We start from the raw sequence: 25,341 nt of genomic DNA, 5'->3' as shown, positions 1-25,341 counted from the left end.
CCACTCACCCAGGCAAGTGAAGAGTATTCCATCACACCCACGTGGCCATCCCCTCAGTTGCTCTGGTACCCATGATATTTATTCGGCGGGGCCAGCTGAGGGTCTGGCACTCTAGATATTCGGATGGTGACTGGCTCGACAATGGTGACATTGAAGGTTGCAGCAAGTATCTGAGATTAACTTGTTCCATCGGTCTCACCCTCCATTCCTTTCCAACTGGAGTATGGAAGATGATCAGATTATATATTGTACAATTCATGCTTAACCTATTCACTCATTATCTGGAATGACTACTTATAACTACAGTCACACTTATTCCAACCGTTACGGGGCAAACTCTGCACCAAAAGAAACAGTATGTACCTGTGTCAGTCAGGGAGGTTCTTTCCTTTCGTTTCCCTGTCTTTCATCAATTTGAAACATTCAAACCTTCAGCTGCAGAGACAGGCATCAAATGGAATTTGCAAAAAGATCCAAACAAGCTTTTCAGCAAAACTAAACTGCAACTGTTGTCAACAGAACCGAGTACAGTGGAGTGCTGACCTCCTCCACTCTTACTATGTCATTTGGATATAACCAGCAAGTGTGCTTCCTTCAGTGATTAGGGTCAGCAGATTGGTACATGCTGGAATACACTGTTCCACTTTGCCACCGCTTGCTGCAAACAGATGTACATTGCAGCAGAATCTGGCTGAGAATGTTGCCGTCCAAGTGTTTTCAGAACCTGCCAAGAAGCAATAATCCTGTTGCTGTACATTAGTCCTGACGAAGCGTCCCAGCCCCAAACATCGACTGTACCTCTTCCTATAGATGCCGCCTGGCCTGCTGCGTTCACCAGCATTTTGTGTGTGTTGCTGTACATCAGTGTAGGCTGGCTTTGAGGACCTACTGGAAGAAAGACCCTCCGAATATTTTACCATCCAAACAGTTAACAGCTGAAGTATAATGACCATAACCAAGACAGGGATAAAAGTCTCATGTACAGACAAAGTTTATTTTTCTCTAGATTTACAGCAAAAGTCACTTTATGCTCACTGTTCAATTTCACAATTTAGAATGATCTAAATTTCAAGTATAATCAACTTAAGCTTTGAAATTCCCTGGAGATTGCTCTTACTAAGGGCACCTTGACAAAACGCTAAAAGCCAAGTAGTAGCATCAGAACTTCAGGTCTATCATTTGGTTGTTCCTCTGGTTGCTGCACCAGCAAGACTGTCTTAAGGCAGAATAAAAGCATCATGATAAAGTACAATGGCTTCCGTTTGTATCGCTCACCTTTGATCCTTCAGAATTGTTCAACACCAGCACGACAACAAACTCCCTAGCAGCTAGGCTGTGTTACTTTCCTCACTATTTCTGGCTAATTCTACAATATTTCATAATTCTACAAACTTAGCTTCAGTTCCGATGCAAGGCTGCTTTTCTGTACAATCAGAAACCAGAGTGACTCAGCTGAGGAGGGCACTATCAATCCACAACGGATTGGATAAGCAACACATTAGTAGCAACTTTAAAACCTGTAAAGTACACCCCAACTCACCAGAGTGGCTCTAGTGCCTGCCGACAGATTGGAGCCACTAGTTATACACAATCTGGTACTACAACGCTCAGGTTAGACATGATTCAAAGATTCTTTGAAAATTAAACACTATGATTCCTAAAGCAAAACAAATACCTCATGAAGCGGGTGGGCCAATCACATTGCCTTATTGTTCGAACTTAGTTAAACAGAAAATCTGCTGACATTGATTAAGGTAGGCTGGTGGATTTAAAAGGCACTCATTCCCATCAAACAGTTGGCTGCGCGAGACCAAACAGTGAGCAAAACGGCTGCTCGGAAGGAGGGACGAGAGAAAATGCAGCATGGCTGCAGGCATGGTTAGCACAGCGGGCAGTGGTGGGACACATCGCGGTCCCAGACTCAAGCAGCAAGAGAATTTCTATGACCTGAGCTCTGCTGAACAGTGTGGGGCAGTCTCACCACGGCTAGATCGTCAGGTGTAATCATTAACAAAGAAAACGCAGGGACTGCTAGTGACAGTAAACGTCTGCCTCAGAAGAGGAACATACTTGACTTGTTACATCAGGTCACACCACGGATGGGGCAGTGCCCCTAATGTGAAGGAACGGGCAGCTACTTTGACTGAATGGCAAGGATGCGGTGTGGAGCTGTGCCTGTCAGCTTTTACTTGGGCTTTAGCTGAAGGAATGGCTGCAGGGTGCAGGGGAGCGTTGGCTGTGGGGTGGGATGGGTGGTTATAGCCTCCATAAAACTGGAGCCCAGAGCTTGGGTGGAGAGAGTAACTAGAGGAAGGGATGATGCTGAGATGAACAGCGGAATGACGATGATGGTGCAGTTTAACACACTGCACAAAGTATGTGCATCCACAACACACTGGATTGACATATTTGATTCAAATATTCCCAGTTTTGTGCTCTCCCAAGTAATTAACTCATGAAACTCCCACACATCAAAATAATCTGTGCACACTGCTCCATGCAGTGCTTTTGTACAAACTTCAAACAAGGAATCTCGCTAGAACATAATCTGGTAGTAGTCATCTTTGTAACTGTACAGAAGCAGCATGGACACTCTGTGGAGACAAAAGGACAAATGTCAGCTACCTCTGTGATACATATTCTGAAAGATGGTTAGTTCCAGAACACAAGTCTCTTGTAGCTTGAAGGGATTTGCTTTGTCAACTGAAACACTCAAAATCTCTATAGATGTACCATGGAGAGCATTCTGAAGTGTTGCATCAGTGTCTGGTATGAGCGGGGCGGGGGGGGGGGGGGTGCTCCTGCAAGGACAGAAAGAAAAACACCTTCTCCATGTTTCAGAAAGTCGGCATCCATTATTATCACACAGGGCATGCCCTCTTCTCATTGTGACCGTCAAGAAGGAGGTGCAAAAGCCTGAAGGCACACACTCAATGATTCAGGAACAGCTTCTTCCCCCTCTGCTATACAATTCCTAAATGGACATTGAACCCATGAACACTGCCTCACTTTCTGTATACGTGTGTATATATTTTGTGTGTTTGCACTGTTTTTAATCTATTCGATATATATATACTTTAATTTATCTATTTATTTTCTTTCTATATTATTATGTATTGCATTGAACTGCTGCTGCTGAATTAGCAAATTTCACGACACATGCCAGTGATAATAAACCTGATTCTGACTTTATATAACCCTTGCTACACCTACCCTAGGACAACTCTCATGAAGCACAATAGAAAAGCGTTCACTCCACTTTATCCAATGCAACCAGCGCTTAGGGTCAAATACTATTTATGCCCAAACCTTCAGTAATCGGCTGCTAAATTTCAGAAATAATTTTGTGATCAGGAAACAAATTGTTAATGCCATTCCTTTGAAATATGGTAGGAGATGTAATTGATCCAAGTTTCATCGCAGTGAAACTGGCCTGAAACAACATCCCATTCTCCACACTCTCCTTACAGCAGCTGTGGTTCTCCACTGCGGTGAGAAGCAAGGCAGAGACCCTGCCAGAGTACCTCAACCAGGAATCCTGCCCCCACAACGCCCACCCCACACTTTTTTGGAACTCAGATGGCCTTACCTCTTGATTAACTTGAAGTGGTGGATTTGGTCACAAATGGATTTCAGATATCGTTGTTTAGGTGACTGAGAGAGCAGCTGTTGGACACTGGTGTAAAATGTTTGCTCATCCCTGTCACACTGGGAAAACAAGAACAGAGAATAAGGAAGGCAGACCAAGAAACAGCTTCATTATAAGGCCAATGCAAGGCTGAAACTGTTCAACCTTCTCATCAGGAGCATTACTGAACAGTACCTGAGGTACGTACGCTTGCTTCAGGCAAATCTCTTACCTGAACCTGACCCACTTTTTGCAGTGACTCCACTCTTCAAAAGGAGGAGAGGCATCTCAGTTATCGACGTGTGGGGAACAAGCCAGAATCAGTTTGGGTCATGATGTCTGATGATTTGGTGAGGCCTCACCACTCACCCACAGCCTATAGAGCCAGCTTGTTAGCAACCCAGTGGCAACCACAGGGGTGAGTCCTCCGACTCACCCAGTCAGGTAATCTGGGAGAAAAGCAGGGCTGGCACCAGAATTGCATGAACCCTCCCTACTACATAGTGAATGTTACTTGTGAAATAGTCACTTAGAGCTAGTACACCCAGAACTCAGCAGATCAGGCAGCACCCGTGGAAAGACAAATTGAGTTCATATTTCAGGGGAGTTCAGCTACTGTCTGACCAGCTGAGTATTTTCAGCAATTTCGGTTTTTATCTCTGACTTGACTTTTCATTTACAGTGAGTTGTTTAGACTGAAACCCTTACCTTCAGTGACAAGAAGCTCTTCACGGTTTCCTTCGACACATCAACCTGCAAATTATATCATACGTGTAACTCGTGGGAATTTATCACCGTGCTCACTGTTTCACACAACTCCTTGTGACTGGGCACGCTCACAGCTCACTCTAAACCCTACGTGACAGAGACGCTGGAGAGTAAAGGCAGTTTTCCCGAGCTGAGAGTGCTGCAAGAGCAGTACGGGAAAACCGGCCCAGTTAAGCAGGAAATTCAGAGGCCCACAAGCCATAAAGCCCTGGTGGCTGAGAAATTCAGCACAGACACTCTCTCGTGTGTACGACAGTGTCCAGGTTGGATCAATCAATTCAGTAGGTTTCCCTCTCATGAGGAGGTTACAATGCTCAAAGTCGCCCCACCGTTGAGCATACCCACAAGAAGTGTTGTCGCAGGGAAGCAGCGTCCGTCATCAGAGACCCCCACCACCCAGGACATGCTCTCTTCTCACTGCTGCCATCAGGAAGAAAGTACAGGAGCCTCAGGACCCACACCACCAGGTTCAGGAACAGTTACTACCCCTCAACCATCAGGCTCTTGAACCAAAGGAGATAAGTTCATTCAACTTCACTTGCCCCATCATTGAAATGTTCCCATGACCTATGAACTCACTTGCAAGGACTCTTCATCTCACAGTCTCAATATTTATAGCTTAATTATTTATTATTATTGTTTCTTTCTTTTAGTATTTGCACAGTGGTTCAACAGCCAAGTTGGTGTGGTCTTTCATTGATTCCCTGAGAAGACCCACAAAAAAATTAATTTCAGGGTTGTATATGGTGATGGATATATACTTTGATAATATATTTAGCTTGAACCTGAAAAGAATTGGGAAAAGGGATAAGGGTTGGCCTCCCCTCCCCCAATACTCACTGCCAGGAATCACTTGTCAACACCAAAATCACAGAAAAGATTAAAATCCCATCAAATAGAGCAGCCCTCATTAACTGGAAATAATAACAAGTTGATTAAATAGGAAAGACACCAAGATGAAGCTGGGACAAAGTGCTGCTTAGTTTGGGCCAGTTTAGCTGAGGGAAACTAGCAGCAGCAGGTATCTACCATTTCCTACTTCATCATCAAACTTAATGCTCCACACAGAGATGGTACAGAACATTTTATACAGTTGGGACACCCTGCCTTCTCCAGACAACCACATCAGTGCAACATCAGGGCAGTGTCCCTGAAATGGCTTCCCCTCACACTGAAATCAGAGATCTCCTTCTCTGAGCTGCGAGCTGCTTTAGTTGTAGGGCAGTGCCCCGACATGTTTAAGAAATGGGTTACCAATCAAAACTTGACACAGAGGCAAGGCACAGCTACTGGGTGGGTCGTCTAATATATTGGACAGAGAGCAAACTTTGAGGAGAGAGATTTGGAAGAGAATTTCAGAGCGTAGGACCCAGGCAACCATACACACTATCTGAATGCTGGAGGGTCCACAAGGGGCTGGAATTTGAAGTGGAAACTTATAGAACTCAGTGGGTTCCTGAGGATAAAGAGAGATTTGAATCAGAGGACTGGGTTATTTTAAACCAAAGCACGAGGGAGATGGAGCTGGAGCTGTCGTTCAGTGAAAACAAGGGTGGAAGGTGAGCTCATGGACAACATCAGGACGATATTCTAACACGGCAGTGAGGAAGTTGCCTTCTCCTCTGGTATTCCCTTATGGTTGAGGATGCTCTGATTCCCTTCCAGTACCAAGGGCCATTACAGCCAAACTACCAGAGTGCGAACAGCACGAGATCTTGGCCCTATGTCAGGGAGGTCCAAAGCATTTGAAGACCAGAGCCTGATGCACAGACTCACCGCACACACACAGTCTCAGTGCTGACTGTCAGAAGTACCATCTGGCAAAAAAAGGTTAACCTGAGCCCCATCTTCCTTCTTAAATCAGCAAAAACTGTTTGACTCAATTCAAACCAAGGGACGTTTTTGCAGAGCTGTGATCAACATTTAAACCCGGTAAATGCGAGTTTAATATAACAGATCACCCGCTGAAATATCTCACTGCTGTGGGATTACGATAGTGGAGAATGATATCTGTTGTAACACTCTCATGAAACTGCTTGGTTGCCATTTCAATAGTTTGAGGTAGAAAGAGATAGAAGAACAAGATTAGGCCATACAGCCCATCAAACTTGTTCCATTTTCAATCAGGTAATGGCTGCTCCATATGCTATTCTCACCTACCCACTTGGGTTCTGTAGCCTTTAATACCGTTACCAGCAAAGCATCTAACTTTCCGTGATCCTTGGCCTGATCAGTACATTTTAGACGGGGAGAGGGCAACAATAAACACTGCTCCCTCATGTTACTCCTGTGTGCCCTCCCTTGTTCTAGATTTCACACGCCCATCCCCGAGGACAGACTTCCTCCCAACTCTCTCATCTAACCCTCCAATCACCTTAAACATTTCATCTTCAGCATTCGTAGAAATGTAACTTTAGGCTCTAAAAACCTCATCAGTCCCAGGCACATTCTAGTGGATCTGTCCTGTACCCCCTCCCAAGATCATTATCGTGTCCTCATCGTGTACCGCCCAGAACTAAAGACAGGGCCTAATCAAGGGTTTATCCACGTGCAAGAGCTCCTTGAACAAAGCCCAACATTGCACCCGCACCTGAATCTGTCCATCGGTAGCTAGTGACTAGTACAGAACAGAAATAAGCCCTTCTGTGCCAGCTATGATGCCAATCTAAACTAGTCCATCTCCCTACACAACATTTGTAATTCTCAATTTCCTGTTTCTAAATCCCTCTTAAATATTACTATTGTATCTGCTTCTACCACCTCCCTGGCAGCCTGTCCAAGCATTAACAACTCCCTCTGTAAAAGAAAAACTTACTTCACAAATCTTTAAACCTTCCTCCCCCCACCGTATGGCCTCTGGTACCTGACATTTCCATCCTGGGAGAAGACTCTGACCATCTACTCTATCTTTACCTCTTGTAATTTTATACATCTCTCTCAGCCCCTGACACTCCAGAGAAAAGTCTGTCCAAGCTCTTTACAGCTAATACTCTCTAATCTAGGCAGCATTCTGATGAACATCCTATACACTCTCTCCAAAGCCTCCACAGCCGTTCTGTAATGTACTCCAAATGTGGCCTGCCTAAGGTTTTAAAGAGCTGCAATCCAAGTTTAGCCAATTTCGATACTCAATACCCTGATTTACCTGCACGTAATCAATCCACACCTTGTGTCCTCCACAATTCTACACATCTTGCCATTAAATAAAAACCTGGATTTATCTTTCATACTGCTACAGCTCTCTGCACTCCCAGACAGGCCATTTATGAAACAAACGTTGAAACGGCTCCGCTGATCAATATTGTTTTCTTTAATCTCTAACATCTGGCTCAGCTCAGCTCACTTTAATGGGAGCCTTTTATCAACAGGAGGAAGAAAGGGAAACAATGTCCCTCTTTCTTCCTCTTGGTTCTCACCTTGATCTCCCTCCAGCTGCCCAGCCCTCTGCCCCAATCATTGAGCCATGTCCCTTTTCATTGCTTCATTCCCCAGGGTCCCCACACACACTGCACCCATCAATCAGACACTTACCATTAAAACTTCAATTTCACTCCCTTTCTGCTGCAGGTTACTGACAAAGCTTTTAAGTCTTGTTACAACCTGAGAAGAAAGTTATGCAGGATGAGGAAAACTCAGACAAGTGCTGCAGCAAATTATAATAAAGAAGCAGCCAACGTTCATTGCGGCTCACTGCAGGCGCTGGTTTTGACAAGCACTGTTTTTATCGATGCCCACACAGTCTTATTACAGCCATGATCTTGTTTCTAGTATCAGCACAAATTCATAGGAAAATGCATGTCATTAAAAGCCACAATCTTTGAGAGAGCACTAACTTAGTTTGCAGGACTGGGTACAAAGGTAGAGAATAAACTGTAAAAATACTTCTCAGCCATGAATGATGTTGTTCAATATTCAAATGTATATTGTGCCCTGACTTTCCTACAGTATTTGGTAATGTTCATTCATTATGTGCTGTGTTGTATGACGCGGGCAATCATGATCTCCATGATCATGACTGCTCTTGGCAAATTTTTCTACAGAAGCGGTTTGCCATTGCCTTCTGGGCAGCGTCTTTGCAAGGGAGTTGACTCGTGCCTTTATCAATACTCTACAGAAAGATGGTCCCAGTGGACACATAACCAGGACTTGTGATGTGCACCAGCTGCTCGTATGACCATCCACCACCTGCGCCCATGGCTTCATGTGACCCTGATCCGGGGGGGGGGTGCTTAGCAGGTGTTACACTTTACCCAGGGGTGGTAATGAGCACAACAACACTGAAGAAGAAAACCTCTCACCTTCTCTCCGTACTGCTCTTTGTTGCTGACAGATAACTTGTCAGGTGGAATGAAAGTGAGATGTGGGGTAATTGAACCTCCGTTTGATTCAAAGGATCCTGTGAGAAGACGACGATAAATAAATTACTAATGTAGTTTTGGCCCATAAGACACAAGAGCAGAATTAGGCCATTTGGCCCATCAAGTCTGCTCCGCTATTCAATCATGGCTGATCCCTCTTCCCTTCCTCAGACCCCCTCCCAGCCTTCTCCCTGTAAACTTTGATGCCATGTCCAATCAAGAACCTATAAAGCTCTGCCTTAAATACACCCAACGACCTGGCCTCCGCAACTGCCTGTGATAACAAACTCCACAAATTCACCACCCAACAGCTAAAGAAATTTCTCTGCATCTGTTTTAAATGGACGCCCCTCTATCCTGTGGCTGTGCCCTTGGCCTAGACTCCTGCACCGTGGGAAACAACTTTTCCACATCTACTCTGTCGACACCTTTCAACTTATAAAAGGTTTCAATGAGGTCCCCCTTCATCCTTCTAAATTCCACGAGTAGAGACCCAGAGCCATCAAACGTTCCTCGTATGATAACCTCTTCATTCCTGGAATCATCCTTGTGAACCTCCCCTGGACCCTCTCCAATGTCAGCACATCTCTTCTTAGATGAGGGGCCCAAAACTGTTCACAATACTCAAGGTGAGGTCTCACCAGTACCCTATAAAGCCTCAGCATCACATCCCTGCTTTTGTATCCTAGACCTCTTGAAATTAATACTAACACTGCATTTGCCTTCCTCACCACTGACTCTACCTGCAAGTTAACCTTTAGGCTGTTCTGCACAAGGACTCCAAGTCCTTTTGCACCTTAGATTTTTGGATTGCCTCCCTGTTTAGAAAATAGTCTGCACATTATTTCTACTACCAAAGTGCATGACTCGCTTCCTCCTACCAATAAGCTAATGCTTTAACCATGCCAGTAACTTTCCTGTAATACCATTAGCTCTTAACTTGGTAAGCAGCCTCATGTGTGGCATCTTGTCAAAGACCTTCTGAAAATCCAAATATACAACATCCACTGCATCCCCTTTATTTGTAATCTCCTCAAAGAATTCCAACAGGTTCATCAGGTAATATTTTCCCTTAAGGAAACAGTGCTGACTTTGTCCTCTCTTGTACTGTGTCACCTCATCCTTAACAATTGACTCCAACATCTTCCCAACCACAGAGGTCAGGCTAACTGGTCTATAACTTCCTGCTGCTGCCTTCATCCTTTCTTTAAGAGTGGAGTGACATTTGCAATTTTTCAGTCCTCTGGCACCATGCCAGAGTCCAATGATTTTTGAAAGATCATTCCACACTCTCTAACACTACCTCTTTCAGAACCCTAGGGTGCAGTTCATCTGGTCTGGTGGGAAGTCTGAGATACCAACGGAAGGCAGCAAATGGCAGGTTCATTTAAAAGGTAACGAAACTCAGGAACACAGATCTCACTCAGTAACATTACTTCTAAAGGGTCCAAACCGGAGGAAGACTGTAGGAATAAGAGAAATAGGACCAGAAGTGCAGCTTTCGCTGATCGATCTCAAAACCATTACTATGACATATTCACTTCCAGAAATCCATCCATCTCTAATTCAATGCCTGAGTCAACACAGCCTCTGAGATTCCCAAGATTTACAGCCATGAAGAAATTTCTGCTCATCTGCTAAACTGGAATTCAGAAGAATAAAGTGTGACCTCATTGAAACCTATCAAATGGTGAAAGGCCTTGATAGAGTGGATGTGGAGTGGATGTTTCCTATGGTGGGAGAGTCCAAGACAAGAGGACACGGCCTCAGAATAGAGGGGTATCCTTTTAGAATGGAGATGAGGAGGAATTTCTTTAGCCAGAGAGTGGTGAATCTGTGGAATTCGTTGCTACTGGCAGCTGTGGAGGCCAAAGTCTTTATGTATATTTAAGGCAGAGGTTGATAGATTCTTGATTAGTCAGGGCATGAAGGGATACAGGGAGAAGGCAGGAGACTGGGACTGAAAGGAAAAATGATCAGCCATGATGAAATGGCAGAGCAGACTCAATGAGATAAATGGCCTAATTCTGCTCCTATGTCTTATGGTCTAAGTTCTTGCTATTCTTCTATGGAAAGTGTATCAAGATTTTTTTTAAATTTATGGGTGATATTCCAGCTATAACCTCACCAACACCCTATCTTATTGCAACTGGGTACCCAACTTCAAAAGCCATTGAAGGATCAAAATGAACTGAATTTATTGTGAATGATGGAATTAAATAAGAAGAATACTTTCACAAAACCAGAGTGGAAGGAAGATATAGGAGGTATCAGAACAAATACCTCAAGACAGAAATAAATACCTTACTTGTCCTTTCTCCCTCACAATGAATTCACCAATAAATTTTAAACACAACTATGAACTTGAGTATAATTATTATTGACATGGTATCATGACATAATAATTGCCATTTTTGTATGTTTAATCCCTGCGAAAACAAATACACACCTTTGAACTTGACAGAATTACAAATTAATAATTAAAGCGTTGCTATGATAGGTACAGCATCAGGTTTCAAAGGCAGAAATGTGAAATGTTATGCCTGAAAGAGAAGAAAGACTGAGAAAAATACCACGTGCCATGAATTGAACTTAACGATGGTCCCAACCATGGCAAGTCACTCAATAACTAACGTTCACCCCTTCATCAGCCTCCCTCCAGTGAGGTTCACAGCATTATTCACCAAGGCACACGCGCACCAGTTACCTGTAGCACAGCAGAGTGATCCTATCAAGCCCTGAGAGGAGAAGGTCTCTCGAGATTCCCTGCTTAAAATTAAACATGGAAAGAAAGACTGTAAACACAAAGCAATCACACAAAATGAAGATCGCAATAGGAGCAATAGTGTAGTTGTTTTAAATATAAATTTCTATCACTGGCCAACTAGGACATCTTACATCTGAACTCAATCATTTCTTAATATTCCCAAAAATAACCATATAACCATATAACAATTACAGCACGGAAACAGGCCATCTCGGCCCTTCCAGTCCGTGCCAAAATTTATATTTTACTCTGCCTCTGAGTAAAGTTTCCCCTCATGTTACCCCTAATCTTTTGCCCTTTAACTCTCAACTCACGTCCTCTTGTTTGAATCTCCCCCACTCTCAATGGAAAAAGCCTATCCACGTCAACTCTATTTATCCCCCTCATAATTTTAAACACCTCTATCAAGTCCCCCCTCAACCTTCTATGCTCCAAAGAATAAAGACCTTTGGATTTATTTTCACCTTACTTGCCAAAGCAGCCTCATATCTTCTTTTAGCTTTTCTAATTTCTTTAAGATCCTTTTTACATTCTTTATATTCCTCGGTTAGAGGGATACAAGCCATCAGTGAGCAAGTGGTATTACCCTGGAGGGCACCATGGCCAGTATGGATCAGTTCAGCTGAAGGGCCATTTTCATGACTGTGGGTTGCTGTTGTCATATGTATCAAGATATACAGAAAAGCTTTTCCTTGCATGCCATCAGGTAAAATCACTCCATATACAAGTGCATCATGGTGGTAAAAAGAATAAAACAGAATCCAGAGTCTCCTTGCCTTTGAGTGTTAGAACCCCATATGTAATACATTTTGGAAAGATGTCGTCCCGCTCCGCTGAAACCCGTTGCTTACGACCTTTGGGCACCAAATGTACCACTATTTACCAAATAGTGAGAAATAGTTATTAATCCAGCCCCCGCTTGAAATATTTCAATTGTACTTGGTATGTCTGGACCATTTTAGTGGGCAAGTTAATCAAACTGATAGTAATCAGAACAACAGAACTTCCCTCAATAACTAAGACAGAAAATGCTGGAAAACTCAGCAGGTCAGGCAGCCCCTATGGTAAGAGAAGCATTTAAGGGTCTGAGGCTGGGAAAAAGATCAAACCAGTTAGTTTTGGCTACAGAAAGGGTGGAGGTGGGGGGAGAGCATTGGATAGAATAAAGAGAGTATCTCAGATAAGGTATGATAATGCGGCAGTCAAAGCTTCTTTGTGTTTTGTGTTGCTAACAACAGGGTTGTGGGACTTATCCAGCAGGTCAGACAACACCAAAGGGGAGAGAAAAACTGCGCCAAAATCACTTAAACTCTGATACAGATGGAAAGAAGACAGTCATAGTTACAGAGCATGAAAATACACCCTACAGCCCAGCTCATCCAAGATGGCTATACAAGCTCGTCCCAATCACCTACAATTTTAGATTGAAAAACATTAACTTTGTTTCTCTTTCTAAAGATGCTGCCTGACCTGCTGAATGCGTCTAGCATTTTCATTTTTCTGTTTCAGATTTCCAGCGTCTGTTTTATTTTTCCCTTTTTTCCCTCAGTAATTTATTGATTTCCAAACTATGCTGGCAGCTGGGTGTTCAATATAGGGCCTCACATTCATAGAAGCAGCTTTGAGAAATGAGCTACATTATAAGGGAGTCTGCTTTCTTCTAAAGAACAACCATGACCTCTCCACCAACTCAGCCAACTGGCAAACTTGATCTAGAGATATAATTCATTTTTAATTTAAACACAAAGACCTGCTGTAACTTCAGTAAGAGAAAGGAAAGCATAGTGATCACCATATTCACTCAAGGTATGACACTGAACATCACATTTGATTCTGAGAAGAGTGAAGACTGTCACTGAACCATCTGCAATAGGTCAGTAATGTTGTTGCTGCTTATTGTGTCCTGTGCCATCAGGTTTCTTCAACAGCTTTCTCATTTCCTTCAATATCTTTACTCTATCTAGCTCTCTCAGATTTAACTAGAGTTTCTATGTCATTCAGCATGGAACTCAATTTGTCGATGCTGACTATGGTGACCACAAAGGTACTCCCATTTGCCATGTCCTTCTAAAGCTCTCCTATCCAATGTCTGTTAAATATTACTACCATAGCTGCCCCGACAACTCTGCTCCATATGCTACCTATTCTCTGCATGAAGTAGGTGCTCTCGGCTAAACCTGTGCCCTTTAGGTTTTTAGTTCCCTTTTGCTGGGAAAAAGACTGTGAGAGTTCATCTTATCAAGAGCCCTCACTGCTCTTCAAGTTTACCTCCTTAGTCTCCTACTTCAAGGAATAAAGTCCTAGCCTGCTCAACTTGTCCCCAACACTTAGGCTCTCTAGTATTGGAACCATCATTATAAATGTTCTCTGCACCCTTTCCAGTTTAATGGAGTCTTCCTTATAACAAGGTGACCAAATCTATACAGAATAGACAAAGGTCTCACCAACACATTGCATGACTGCGACATACCTCCCAACTACTGTACTCCAACAGAGAGCTCACAATGAAGACCTGTTTCTGCACTTATTCCCCACTTTCTATTATGAATCCAATTCTTTGATCTTTGGTACAATCTAATCAATACCAATAACTCCGTGCTATTTAATCTCTCCCATTTCAGGCAATTACCTGGGCTGACCCTCAGCTCCAGTGAATCCACTCCACCAGCATCTCCAGTAATGACCAGGACCCACAGACAAAACCGTGCTCACCTGCTGCTCTTGTCATCGGACACTTTGCGCCACAGCTTCTCGGAGAAATGATCAACTAACTTTGATACCAAAACTCGCTTTTCCGTCTGTTTGTCCTTTTCAAATGACCTCACCTGAGGGAAGGATAAGCCATTAAGAACCACAAGCCACTTATCAATGAAACAGTCTTTAAATTGTCAGGTAGCTTGCGGTTTTGACATTCCAATCTGCAACAGTGTTGACCAAATAACAGCTGAACTCCAAAGGACCCACTGAACGGGATTACTGCGAAGTCCCCATGCATACATAAATTGAACATGTTGGTGTACATGCAACTTTTAAGGTACCAGTTTAGAAAAGTGCAACTTTTTTTTTTAAATCATAAAAACCCTGAAGAAAGCTTTCAGCTCAGGTGATTTTTCAGGTGTTTAACTCTCTGCCTAGCTTTGTACACATACGTTGCAAGAGCAGTAGAGTGAAAAGATAACTCATCTCCAAAGGCAATGCCAGCGTTGGAAGTCAGGTCCGAATGTGGTGCGTCGATCGGGTCTTTGCAACGCTTAAGCAAAACCACACTTGGCATAGCTGCAGTGCGAACCCATGCCACAGCTAAAGCAGCAAGAACAAGGAGCCTGAAGCTGAGGCAACCCTAACAGAGACAAAGGTGTATGAAGCAGCAACACACACAAAATGCTGGAGGGCTGGCCGGAACCCTGCCAAACGTCGGGCAAAGGTTAGAATCCTTCTTGTTGTTCAAAGGCAGGTGTATGCAGAGGATGTGCAGTGCATCACAAAGCAGGAATTTCTCCCAATCCAAAGTTACCTTACACCTTCCAGTTAAGATGGCACCTGCATACACACTCTTTTGGTCATCATCTTCTGGATAGACCAAAAAACCATGCACTTTACTTCTCTTATGTCCTTTAATGCTTGTTTTCATCTTGAATGTGATTCTGGAACTGTTTGGAGATCGTTTGGGTGTTCCAGTACATTAAAGCAAATGCAGAAGTCTGGAGATCATTTGGGTGCTTCAGCGCTCTGCTGTCTCCAAGAGGATTCCAGGAGACAGAGGCAGCGTTGTTCAAACCTCGTGGCAGGCTGTGGGACGGGGTGCAAACCGATATGACTCCTTTTCACCGATTAAAGCGACGAGGGAGATTAAACCATCGAGACAATTGCGGAGGGTGAGCACCGGCTGCCTGTCCTTTGACCACTGGACAGCGGAGAGCCACCCGCTCTGCCCAGAGAGTGTTGCCCAGGTTTTCTGTGTTTTGGGTGTGGACATGAACTATAAACTTTTTTTTTAAAAGTCTTATAGTTTTTTTTTATATTCTGTGGCTTTTCTCCTGGTTTTTCTCTTTTTTTTTGTGCGGGCAGTGGGGGAAGAGTGAGGGGAATTTGAGTGTCGATGTGCCTGTTCCGTTTTGTTTGTTTTTTTGTGCAGGAGGAGGGAATTGGGGGTTGATGTGCCTGTTCCATTTTTGTGTGGGGAGGGGACATTTGGGATTTGGTGATCGTGCTGCCTTTCTTTTCTTTCTTGGTTTCATGACTACCCGGAGAAGAAGAATTTCAGAGCTGTACACTTTGATAATAAATTAACCTTTGAACTCTGCCCCATTTCTTGACTCTGCGAGTTGGAGGACACATTAAGAGAGCACAACTCACTCTGGAGTTACCTCACCCAATCGTCATTCAGAGTGAGCAATGGTCACTGGTCGGCTCAGCAGACATTACCATAAGCAAGTATGTCATCAAAGTCGACACTTTCGAAGTGAGAACGTTAAAGACTGTGCAGTAAAGACTGTTTCAAGACCAGTGTCTGCGACTGTCCTTTCTTTTGCCACAGACATAATAATATGATCATTTGACTTTTAGTTTCAGTCCATCTTATGGATGTCAGGCAGGGAGTGTTCTGGCCTGCAGAGGCATTGCTCTTTTCATATGCAGTTCATTTGTATGAACATCACATCCTATACGTAAGCTCTTCTTACATCATTTCCTGTGCAGTTAATTTGGATTTCGACTTTAAGCACACACGGTAGAAAGACATCCATCTCTATCCACTCCTTATTTGCTCTTGAAACAGCAATATCTGAGTCTTGAGATTTCTTAATATCAGTAAACATTCAGTAGGTGCACTTTGAAGGAAGTGTTGTGTTTATCATTCATCGTTATTAAGCTATTGTTGCACTACAAGTTCACTCTGGTCCACAGGGCATAGTAGGGAATGTTGCCTTGGTTAACACTGATTGTGAGAATAATCAATAGTATTGGTAGATTCAGGCATGCAATGATTCTGTATTGCATTTAACACGTATTCTGCAGTTTCACAAGTTTTTCCTCATTAAAAACCCCGAAGAAAGCTTCCAGCTCAGGTGACTTTTGAGAAGGTGTTTAACTCTCTGCCGAGCATTGACACACACATTGTGAGGGCACTACAACAATAGAACCCACTAAAAAATCACGCACAACAAAGACCGTCAAACACCGAATGTGTGAAAAAAAGAACAAATCATGCAAACAATTTAAAAAAATAAACAACACACAGAAATGAATCGCAGAATCCCTGAAAATGAACCCACAGCCACAGAACCAGCTCAGTCTGCAGCCGATCCAAGAGCTCCACAGCTACAGACCACAGCCATGGAACCAGTTCAGTGTTGAGGTAAATAAAGCCTCTCGGGTAGTAAGCTGAATACTGCTTCATTCTTCGCCTTGTCCCCAACAGCTTGATCTTTTTAATCTGGCTTGGCACTGAAATTGACTAAACATCAGTTCACTTTTTGCTCTCAAGCCTGGGCCCCGACACGGTACATCGATCGGTCCTCAAGTCTGCTCCAGCAATTGCTGCCACAGCCGCACCTGCATTCCTGAGAGTCCATGTAATTGGATCCTTCAAAAATGCCCAGTCGTTCAGCAGGTTCAAAAGCACAACTCCAAAAGGGAAAGTACAGTCTGCTGATTTTAATGACCACAGTCCAGACAAACTACTATTAATAAAACAGTTGTATTCACTGCCCACAAAACGTCACCGTGTCCTGCCTGCACCATCTTCCCCTCACCTAGGTTAAAGTCGGTTTTGTGTGGAATGGGTCAGTGTGGACTCAATTTCCAAACAGCCTGCTTCCAAGCTGTGTCACTTTGACTGTAACACTCCTTTCATTAGTTATCCATATTGGAGCAATGATGCAGAATATTAACCGGAAGACATTACTTAGATACAAAGAATGTGGGCTGTAACAGAGAAAAATTGTAAAAATTCTGTAGTACTTGTACCTTCACATGGTCTTTCTCTTTATCTGAGACCAGGATTAAATAACTGATTCCGGTCTGTTTGCAATGCTGCTGGACTTCTTCCTGTTCATGGAAAAAGCAGAGGTCTGACTTAAAATCATAAGCAGTAGAAATCAGAAACAACAGTTTGATTCAAGAGAAAAGCAGTTGATTCATAGTATAATGTAATCAAAATAATAAAGACGCATAATGATATAATCTTTAAGCATTCTTGGAGGAAGAGTCCAGATTTAATTCCCAGATAACGGTAAGTTGTTCGATCTCAGCTGGGGCAACAGGGGAAGGGCAGGGATCATGAACCTGTCCTAAGGAAGCAGAACTGGGGAGAGGTGTCAAATTCAGGTGCCCGCACCCCACTCCAGCTGCCAACTGTAACACCATCACACATCAGCTGAGCCATGAAGATCACTGACTGCGTTCACTACAGGTCCCCTATATAACGGGGTGGAACAGACTGAGGGCTAGTGCTGTCTACAGAACACGGATATTTATTAATAACACCTAGACAGAACCTTAATCACATGGATCTTTTAATTAGCAGCAAAATCTGTAGAAGTGAATCAGGTAGCCTCGTTATAGGGAGGATGTGGAAGCACTAACGAGGAGATTTACCAGGATGCTGCCTGGATTAGAGAACATGTCTTCTAAGGAAATGTTGGTCTTTTCTGTTTGGAGCAAAGGAGTACGAGAGAAGACTTCATAGAACTGTTAACTATAAGGAACATTATAAAAGTTCACTGCAGTGCAAAGTGGTCATAACGTTGGTATGTTGGGGTAAAGATTAGGGTTATGCTAGTTGATTCAAGCCCTTGAAGACAGAAGCAGGTGAATTTATTGTGGGGAACAAGGAAATGGCAGACCAGCTGAACAGGTACTTTGGATCTGTCTTCACTAGGGAAGACACAAACAATCTCCCAGATGTAATAGTGGCCAGAGGACCTAGGGTAATGGATGAATTGAAGGAAATTTATATTAGGCAGCAAATGGTGTTGGATAGGCTGTTGGGTCTGAAGGCTGATAAGTCCCCGGGACCTGATGGTCTGCATCCCAGGGTACTTAAGGAGGTGGCTTTAGAAATCGTGGACGCATTGGTAATCATTTTCCAACGTTCTATAGATTCAGGATCAGTTCCTGTGGATTGGAGGGTGGCTAATGTTGTCCCTCTCTTCAAGAACGGAGGAAGAAAAAAAACAGGGAATTATAGACCAGTTAGCCTGACATCGGTGGTGGGAAAGATGCTGGAGTCAATTATAAAAGATGAAATTACAACACATCTGGATAGTAGTAACAGGATTGGTCCAAGTCAGCATGGATTTACGAAGGGGAAATCGTGCTTGACTAATCTGGAATTTTTTGAGGATGTAACTATGAAAATGGACAAGGGAGAGCCAGTGGATGTAGTGTACCTGGACTTTCAGAAAGCCTTTGATAAAGTCCCACATAGGAGATTAGTGGGCAAAATTAGGGCACGTGGTATTGGGGGCAGAGTACTGACATGGATTGAAAATTGGCTGGCTGACAGAAAACAAAGAGTAGCGATTAACAGGTCCTTTTCCGAATGGCAGGCGGTGACCAGTGGGGTACCGCAGGGTTCAGTGCTGGGACCGCAGCTGTTTACAATCTATGTTAATAATTTAGATGAGGGAATTAAAAGTAATATTAGCAAATTTGCCAATGACACAAAGCTGGGTGGCAGTATGAAATGTGAGGAGGATGTTATGAGAATGCAGGGTGACTTGGACAGGCTGGGTGAGTGGGCAGATGCATGGCAGATGCAGTTTAATGTAGGTAAGTGTGAGGTATTCCACTTTGGTGGTAAGAACGGGAAGGCAGATTATTATCTAAATGGAGTCAAGTTAGGAAAAGGGGAAGCACAACGAGATCTAGGTGTTCTTGTACATCAGTCACTGAAAGCAAGCATGCAAGTACAGCAGGCTGTGAAGAAAGCTAATGGCATGCTGGCCTTCATAACAAGGGGAATTGAGTATAAGAGCAGTGAGGTCCTTCTGCAGCTGCACAGGGCCCTGGTGAGACCACACCTGGAGTACTGTGTGCAGTTTTGGTCTCCAAATTTGAAGAAGGACATTCTTGCTATTGAGGGAGTGCAGCGTAGGTTCACAAGGTTAATTCCCGGGATGGCAGGACTGTCATATGTCAAAAGATTGGAGCGACTGGGCTTGTATACTCTGGAATTTAGAAGGCTGAAAGGGGATTTTATTGAAACATATAAGATTATTAAGGGATTGGACGCGCTGCAGGCAGGAAGCATGTTCCCGCTGATGGGTGAGTCCAGAACCAGAGGCCACAGTTTAAGAATAAGGGGTAGGCCATTTAGAACGGAATTGAGGAAAAACTTTTTCACCCAGAGAGTGGTGAATATATGGAATGCTCTACCCCAGAAGGCTGTGGAGGCCAAGTCTCTGGATGCTTTCAAAAAAGAGATGGATAGAGCTCTTAAAGATAGCAGAATCAAAGGTTATGGGGATAAGGCAGGAACTGGATACTGATACTGGATGATCAGCCATGATCACAGTGAATGGCGGTGCTGGCTCGAAGGGCCGAATGGCCTACTCCTGCACTTATTGTCTATTGTCTATTGAATAGTTGAAGGAAAGCAGCTGTTCTTCAACTTGGTGGTGTGGGGCGTCAGGCTTCTGCACCTCTTGCCTGACGGTAGATATACGAAGATGGCACGGAACCAGTGGCGGGGATTCTTGATGATGGATGCCGCCTTCTTGGGGCAGCATCTCCTGTAGATAGTACCGATGGTGGGGAGGGATGAGTCACGCTGAGTTTGCTATCTTCCTCAGCTTCCTGTGAACAGTGTACCAGACCACAGGCAGGGATACTTCCATTAATATATCTGCAGACTGTTAAGCCTGTACATGCTTTTAAGACACCACTTACAGTACTGGGTGCACTTCCAGTCACCAGGATATAGGAAGGATGTGATTAAGCTAAAGAGATTGCAGGAAAGAATGACAGGATGTTGTCAGCACTGGAGGGCTTGGGTTATAAGGAAAGACTGGATCGGCTGGGACTGTTTTCCCTGGAGTGACCAGATAGGGGTCTATAAAACCATGAGGGGAACAGACAGGGTTGTCAGTCAGTCTTTTTCCCAGGGTAGGAGAATCTGAAAGTAGAGGTAAGTGACAGGGTAGAGATTTAAAGGGAACATTCTCAGAGGGTGCTCCATATGTGGAATGTATTGTCAGAGGAAGTGGATAGAACTTCAGTGTTTAAAAGACATATAGGCAAGTACACGGATAGGAAAGGTTTAGAGGATGGGTTCCCAACCTGGGGTCCCCAGACCCCTCAGTCAATGGTAGGTGTCCATGGCATAAACAAGTTTGGGAACCCCTGTTTTAGAGGGATCTTGGTCAAACGCAGACCGATGCGACTAAGTCAGGTAGGTACCTTGGTTAGCCTGAATGAGTCGGGCCGAAGGGCCTGTTTTTAATGCTACGCAACTCTGAGACAATGATCTGAAGATCATCACACACAGTGCAAGGCATTTACTTGCATAGCCAACAGGCAGATGGGCAGCAGAAAGGCCCAAGCACTGCTCACTGCTGACCTCTGAAAGACTGTCTGGATGAAGAGAATTGTGGCGTCTGACAGTGGTTAGTGCAACATGTCACAGCACCGTCTGTGGGATCGGGGTTTGATTCCCACCACTATCTGTAAAGAGTTTGTACGTTCTCCCAGGGGGTTCCCACAATCCAAAGATGGACAGGTGAGTTGTGGGGGTACCATGTTGTTGGCAGAAGCTTGGTAACACTTGTGCGCTGTCCCTGCTGATTTGATTTGACACAAATGATGCATTTCACCGCATGTTTCAATATACAGGTGACAGAAAGTTAATCTAATGAGGCAAGAATCTGCAATGGGTATCACCCGAGAGAATTTTTGCCCCCTCCTACTAAATTAAATTACCCAGCTCTGCGGTACTTTACCTGGGAGACATCACAGAGGAGCTCAGCATTTATCCCCACTGTCCACAGATTCTGGATGATGCTGATAGATCTGTCAATCAAAGTCCTACTGATTGCAAACACCACTGCCTTATAATGGCAACCATCAGGCTGGAATGGAAGGACAAAGTTTAGCTCTTGGCCATGGAGATTTGCACAAGTATCACAGTAATTCAATGGAATCAACAAAGACTGCTTCTGCCCGTCCATTTGTCTACCCCCATCGCTTGCCACCCTCACCTCCCACTCTCTTGATCAATTTATTAGTTAAAATATGACAGAAGTCTGCAGACTTTTGTCAGAAAACGTTTCGTCAGATGACTCACTGGTATCAATGCGTTAGAAAGCGAGGAGATTTTATCCAAGGTCAGGCTGACTCCTACAGCAGTGGGAACCGGGCCTGTGAGATGCGGACGAGCAAACTCGAGGATCTGAGGGAGCGGGAAAAGAATGACTTATTTCTTGAGAAAGCTAAATAGATTTGCAAACCTGCTGAATATCTCTGGGAGACTTCTGGGAATAATGGTACTCCCCCGCGCAACTTCCAATCCACTCAGGAGGGCAAGTCTGCAGAAATTAGCCCCCCGCCCCCCGCACCGAGTATCATACTGTCCGGTATGGGGGGGGGGGGGGTTCCTACTGCGCAGGATCGAAGTAAGTTGCAGAAAGTTGTAAACTTAGCTCCATCATGGGTACCAGCCTCTGAGGTATCCAAGACATTTTCAAGGACTGGTGCTTTAGGAAGGCGGCGTCCATTGTTAAGAACCTCCATCACCCAGGACATGCCCTTTTCTCATTGCTACCATCAGGAAGGAGGTACAGAAGCCTAAAGGCATACACTCAGTGATTCAGGAACAGCTTCTTCCCCTCTGCCATCCCATTTCTAAATGGACACGGAACCCACGAACACTACCTCACTACTATTTTTATTTCTGTTTTTGCAGTACTTATCTTAACTTAAGCATTTATTATGCATACACATTCTTACTGTAATTGATTTTTACCTACATTATGTATTGCATTGTACTGCTGCGGCTAAGTTACTAATATGCCAGCGTGATTAAACCTGATTCTGATACCACAGTACTTTGAAAACGATACAAGTTAGAAATGGGCCTTTCAGCCCTTCCTGTCGATCTTGACAGTTGATGCCTACCTATGCTAAACAGGTTTTCCCACATTAGACCCATATCCCTCTATGCTTTCCTCCCCACACAACTGTACAAATGCCTTTTACACATAATTATATCTACCCCATCACCTCCCTCCAGCAGTCCAATCTAGACAATAGCACCCACTGTGTGAAGAACATTTACGCAGAAAGTTTAGAAACCCTCCAACTTTCTCTCCTCCATTCATAAACCTGTGCTCCTTAGTTCTAGGTTCCCCTGCCCTGGGATGACGACCATTTATCTAACGTATGCCCCCTGCAATGTTGTAAACCACAGTTAAGGTTATCCCTCAACCTCCCACATTCCAGTGTGAAAAACACAAACAATCCAATGTCTCCCTACAACTAAAGCCCCTCATTTGAGGCAACATCCAAGTGAATCTCTTCTGCACTCTCTCCATTGCTACCACATCCTTCCTTTAGTGTGGCAACCAGAACAGTACAGAAATCTCCAAGTGCAGAATGGAAACAAGGAGCTAGTGATCTCACTCTGTGACAGTGATCTGGGACATTACACACAGCACACGGGAACTACCTGCAAACACATTCATCAAATGAGGAGGAAGGAAACGGGCTTTGAACTCTCACGCACTGCTCCTCTGCATAAAGGCTTCCCGAGCTGGGGAGGTTTGCGGCAATTGCAGTACGTGCCTAAGATGTAGGGGGTGGCCAGTTCAGCTGGGCCTGCACCTTGGGCGCTCACAACTCAACTGTGCTGTGTGGATATGCAGTCACGTCAAGTCAAGAGCGTAGTCATGGATGCCTGCCACTCTCAACTAGCCCAACATTGCTAACTTGAGTTGGTTGATATCTGGAGAGTGGCATCGTTTGATTGATTTGTTTATTTATTGGGAAACAGCATGGAACCGGCCCTTCTGGTTCTTCGAGCCGTGCAGCTCAGTAACCTCCAATTTAACCATAGCTTAATCCCACGATAATTTACAATGACCAGTACACCTCCCAACCAGTACGTCTTTGAACTGAGAGAGGAAACCGGAGCACGCGGACAAAACCCACGCAGTCACGGGAAGAAAGTGTAAACTCCTTACAGAGAGCAGCAGGATTTGAACCCAGGTCACTGGTACTGTAAAGTGTTCTGCTTTCCACTATACCACCATGCTACCTCTCTAACCCTCATAGAAAGGTAAAAGAAGCTTTGTCACAGGAATACCATAGCGCAAGATGTTGGGACAAAGTGAACAGAAAGACTTTTTAATAACTTAGCAGATGTACGTGAGACCTTTATTCCTTTCATAACCTCCAATCAAACAGGACTCACCAGATTGTCATATCTCCCTCCCGCTGCAAGGATATCTGGCACAAGACGGTGTCGCCGTTTTACAAATGCAACAAACTGGAAGATGATTCCACTGTATAGGTGCATCTTGTAGACAAGACCCAAATTGATCTCCACCTGCAAAGCAACAACACCAATTTCACTCCACAGCTGCCACAGATGTCATTATCAGTGTGCTCTGTGTAGGGATTTTAGTCAGACGCCAGGTGTCTGATTCCTCTGACCCCTCAATTTCCTATATTTCACAGGAAGGAGAAGGGAACAGTGCCTTATGAGAAAGGCCAGACAGAGGCTGCAAATTTCTCTAATTTCCCTTCCAGCTATTGGATAAGCAATCATTTGAGTCGAATCTCAATGCCTGGAATGTTGCTTCTCCAAAAGTGAGACTCAGGAGAACCAGCATAATGCATTCCAAATCAAATCAGTGGCAGAAACAGTTCCCTTCCTTTTCCACAATACCATAGCCCTAACAATACAACAGCTTCTCATAGCACCAGTGTGACATTTCCCATTTTCCACAAGAGCTGTGACTTCTCGCTAAAATTCAATATTTGGTGCGAGGTTCTACTAGACCAACTGATGTGATCTAAACTATCAAAGTTTGCAAACTTCTGGGCCTGAAGATAGACAAGTCCCCTGGTCCTGATGGAATGCATCCCAGGGTACTGAAGGAAATGACAGAAGTTATAGTAGAGGCTTTGGTGATCATTTACCAAAATTCTCTGGACTCTGGGAAGGTCCTGACGGATTGGAAGATGGTGAATGTCACGCCACTGCTCAATAAAGGATATATGCAAAAGGCAGGTAACTATAGGCCAGCTAGTTTAACATCTGTAGTTGGGAAAATGTTTGAAACTATCATTAAAGAAGAAATAGTGAAGCTTCTGGAAAGAAATGGATCTATCAGGCAGTCACAGCATGATTCAGCAAAGGCAGATCCTGTTTGACAAACTTACTGGAGCTCTTTGAGGATATAACGAGCGCAGTGGATAGAGGGGAACAGATGGATGTTGTTTACTTGGATTTCCGGAAGGCGTTCAATAAGGTGCTACATAAGACTTCTCGATAAGATAAGGATGGATAGGATTGGGGTTGATGTATTAGCATGGATTGAAGATTGGTTAACTAATAGAAAGCAGAGAGTTGGGTTACATGGGTGTTTCTCTGGTTGGCAATCAGTGGTGAGCGGTGTGCCGCAGGGGTCGGTGCTGGGCCTGCAACTGTTCACAATATACATTAACAATCTCGAAGAGGGAACCAAGTGCAGTGTACCTAAGTTTGCTGATGATATTAAATTGAGTAGAAAAGCAAATTGTGCAGAAGAGATTTAGATAGGTTAAGTGAGTGAGCAAGGGTCTGGCAGATGGAATACAATGTTGGTAAATGCGAAGTC

At 44.0% G+C, this 25,341-nt stretch overlaps 1 protein-coding gene across 7 annotated transcripts in view; it reads right to left on the bottom strand.

Annotated features, from left to right (window-relative positions):
• Window positions 1–973: 973 nt before the first annotated feature.
• The window catches only part of eif2ak4 (eukaryotic translation initiation factor 2 alpha kinase 4), a 151,521-nt gene continuing 127,153 nt past the window's right edge, over window positions 974–25,341 (bottom strand). For 5 of the 7 annotated variants that reach the window (XM_072264589.1, XM_072264600.1, XM_072264603.1 and 2 more), the window contains 11 exons: window positions 23,931–24,065; window positions 21,807–21,911; window positions 21,463–21,591; window positions 17,489–17,569; window positions 14,234–14,346; window positions 11,462–11,523; window positions 8,695–8,792; window positions 7,928–7,996; window positions 4,337–4,381; window positions 3,590–3,708; window positions 974–2,594 (listed from right to left, as the gene is read on the bottom strand). In XM_072264589.1, coding sequence (XP_072120690.1) covers window positions 2,537–2,594; window positions 3,590–3,708; window positions 4,337–4,381; window positions 7,928–7,996; window positions 8,695–8,792; window positions 11,462–11,523; window positions 14,234–14,346; window positions 17,489–17,569; window positions 21,463–21,591; window positions 21,807–21,911; window positions 23,931–24,065 — 1,014 coding nt within the window. In that variant the 3' untranslated portion in view covers window positions 974–2,536. The remainder of the gene's footprint in view (window positions 2,595–3,589; window positions 3,709–4,336; window positions 4,382–7,927; window positions 7,997–8,694; window positions 8,793–11,461; window positions 11,524–14,233; window positions 14,347–17,488; window positions 17,570–21,462; window positions 21,592–21,806; window positions 21,912–23,930; window positions 24,066–25,341) is intronic. The other 2 variants (XM_072264596.1, XM_072264608.1) reach the window with 2 other exon arrangements.

The sequence above is a fragment of the Mobula birostris genome, chromosome 1, assembly GCF_030028105.1.
Source record: "Mobula birostris isolate sMobBir1 chromosome 1, sMobBir1.hap1, whole genome shotgun sequence".
In the NCBI taxonomy this organism is placed as follows: Eukaryota; Metazoa; Chordata; class Chondrichthyes; order Myliobatiformes; family Myliobatidae; genus Mobula; species Mobula birostris.
This window is presented reverse-complemented; position numbering and strand designations above follow the sequence as displayed.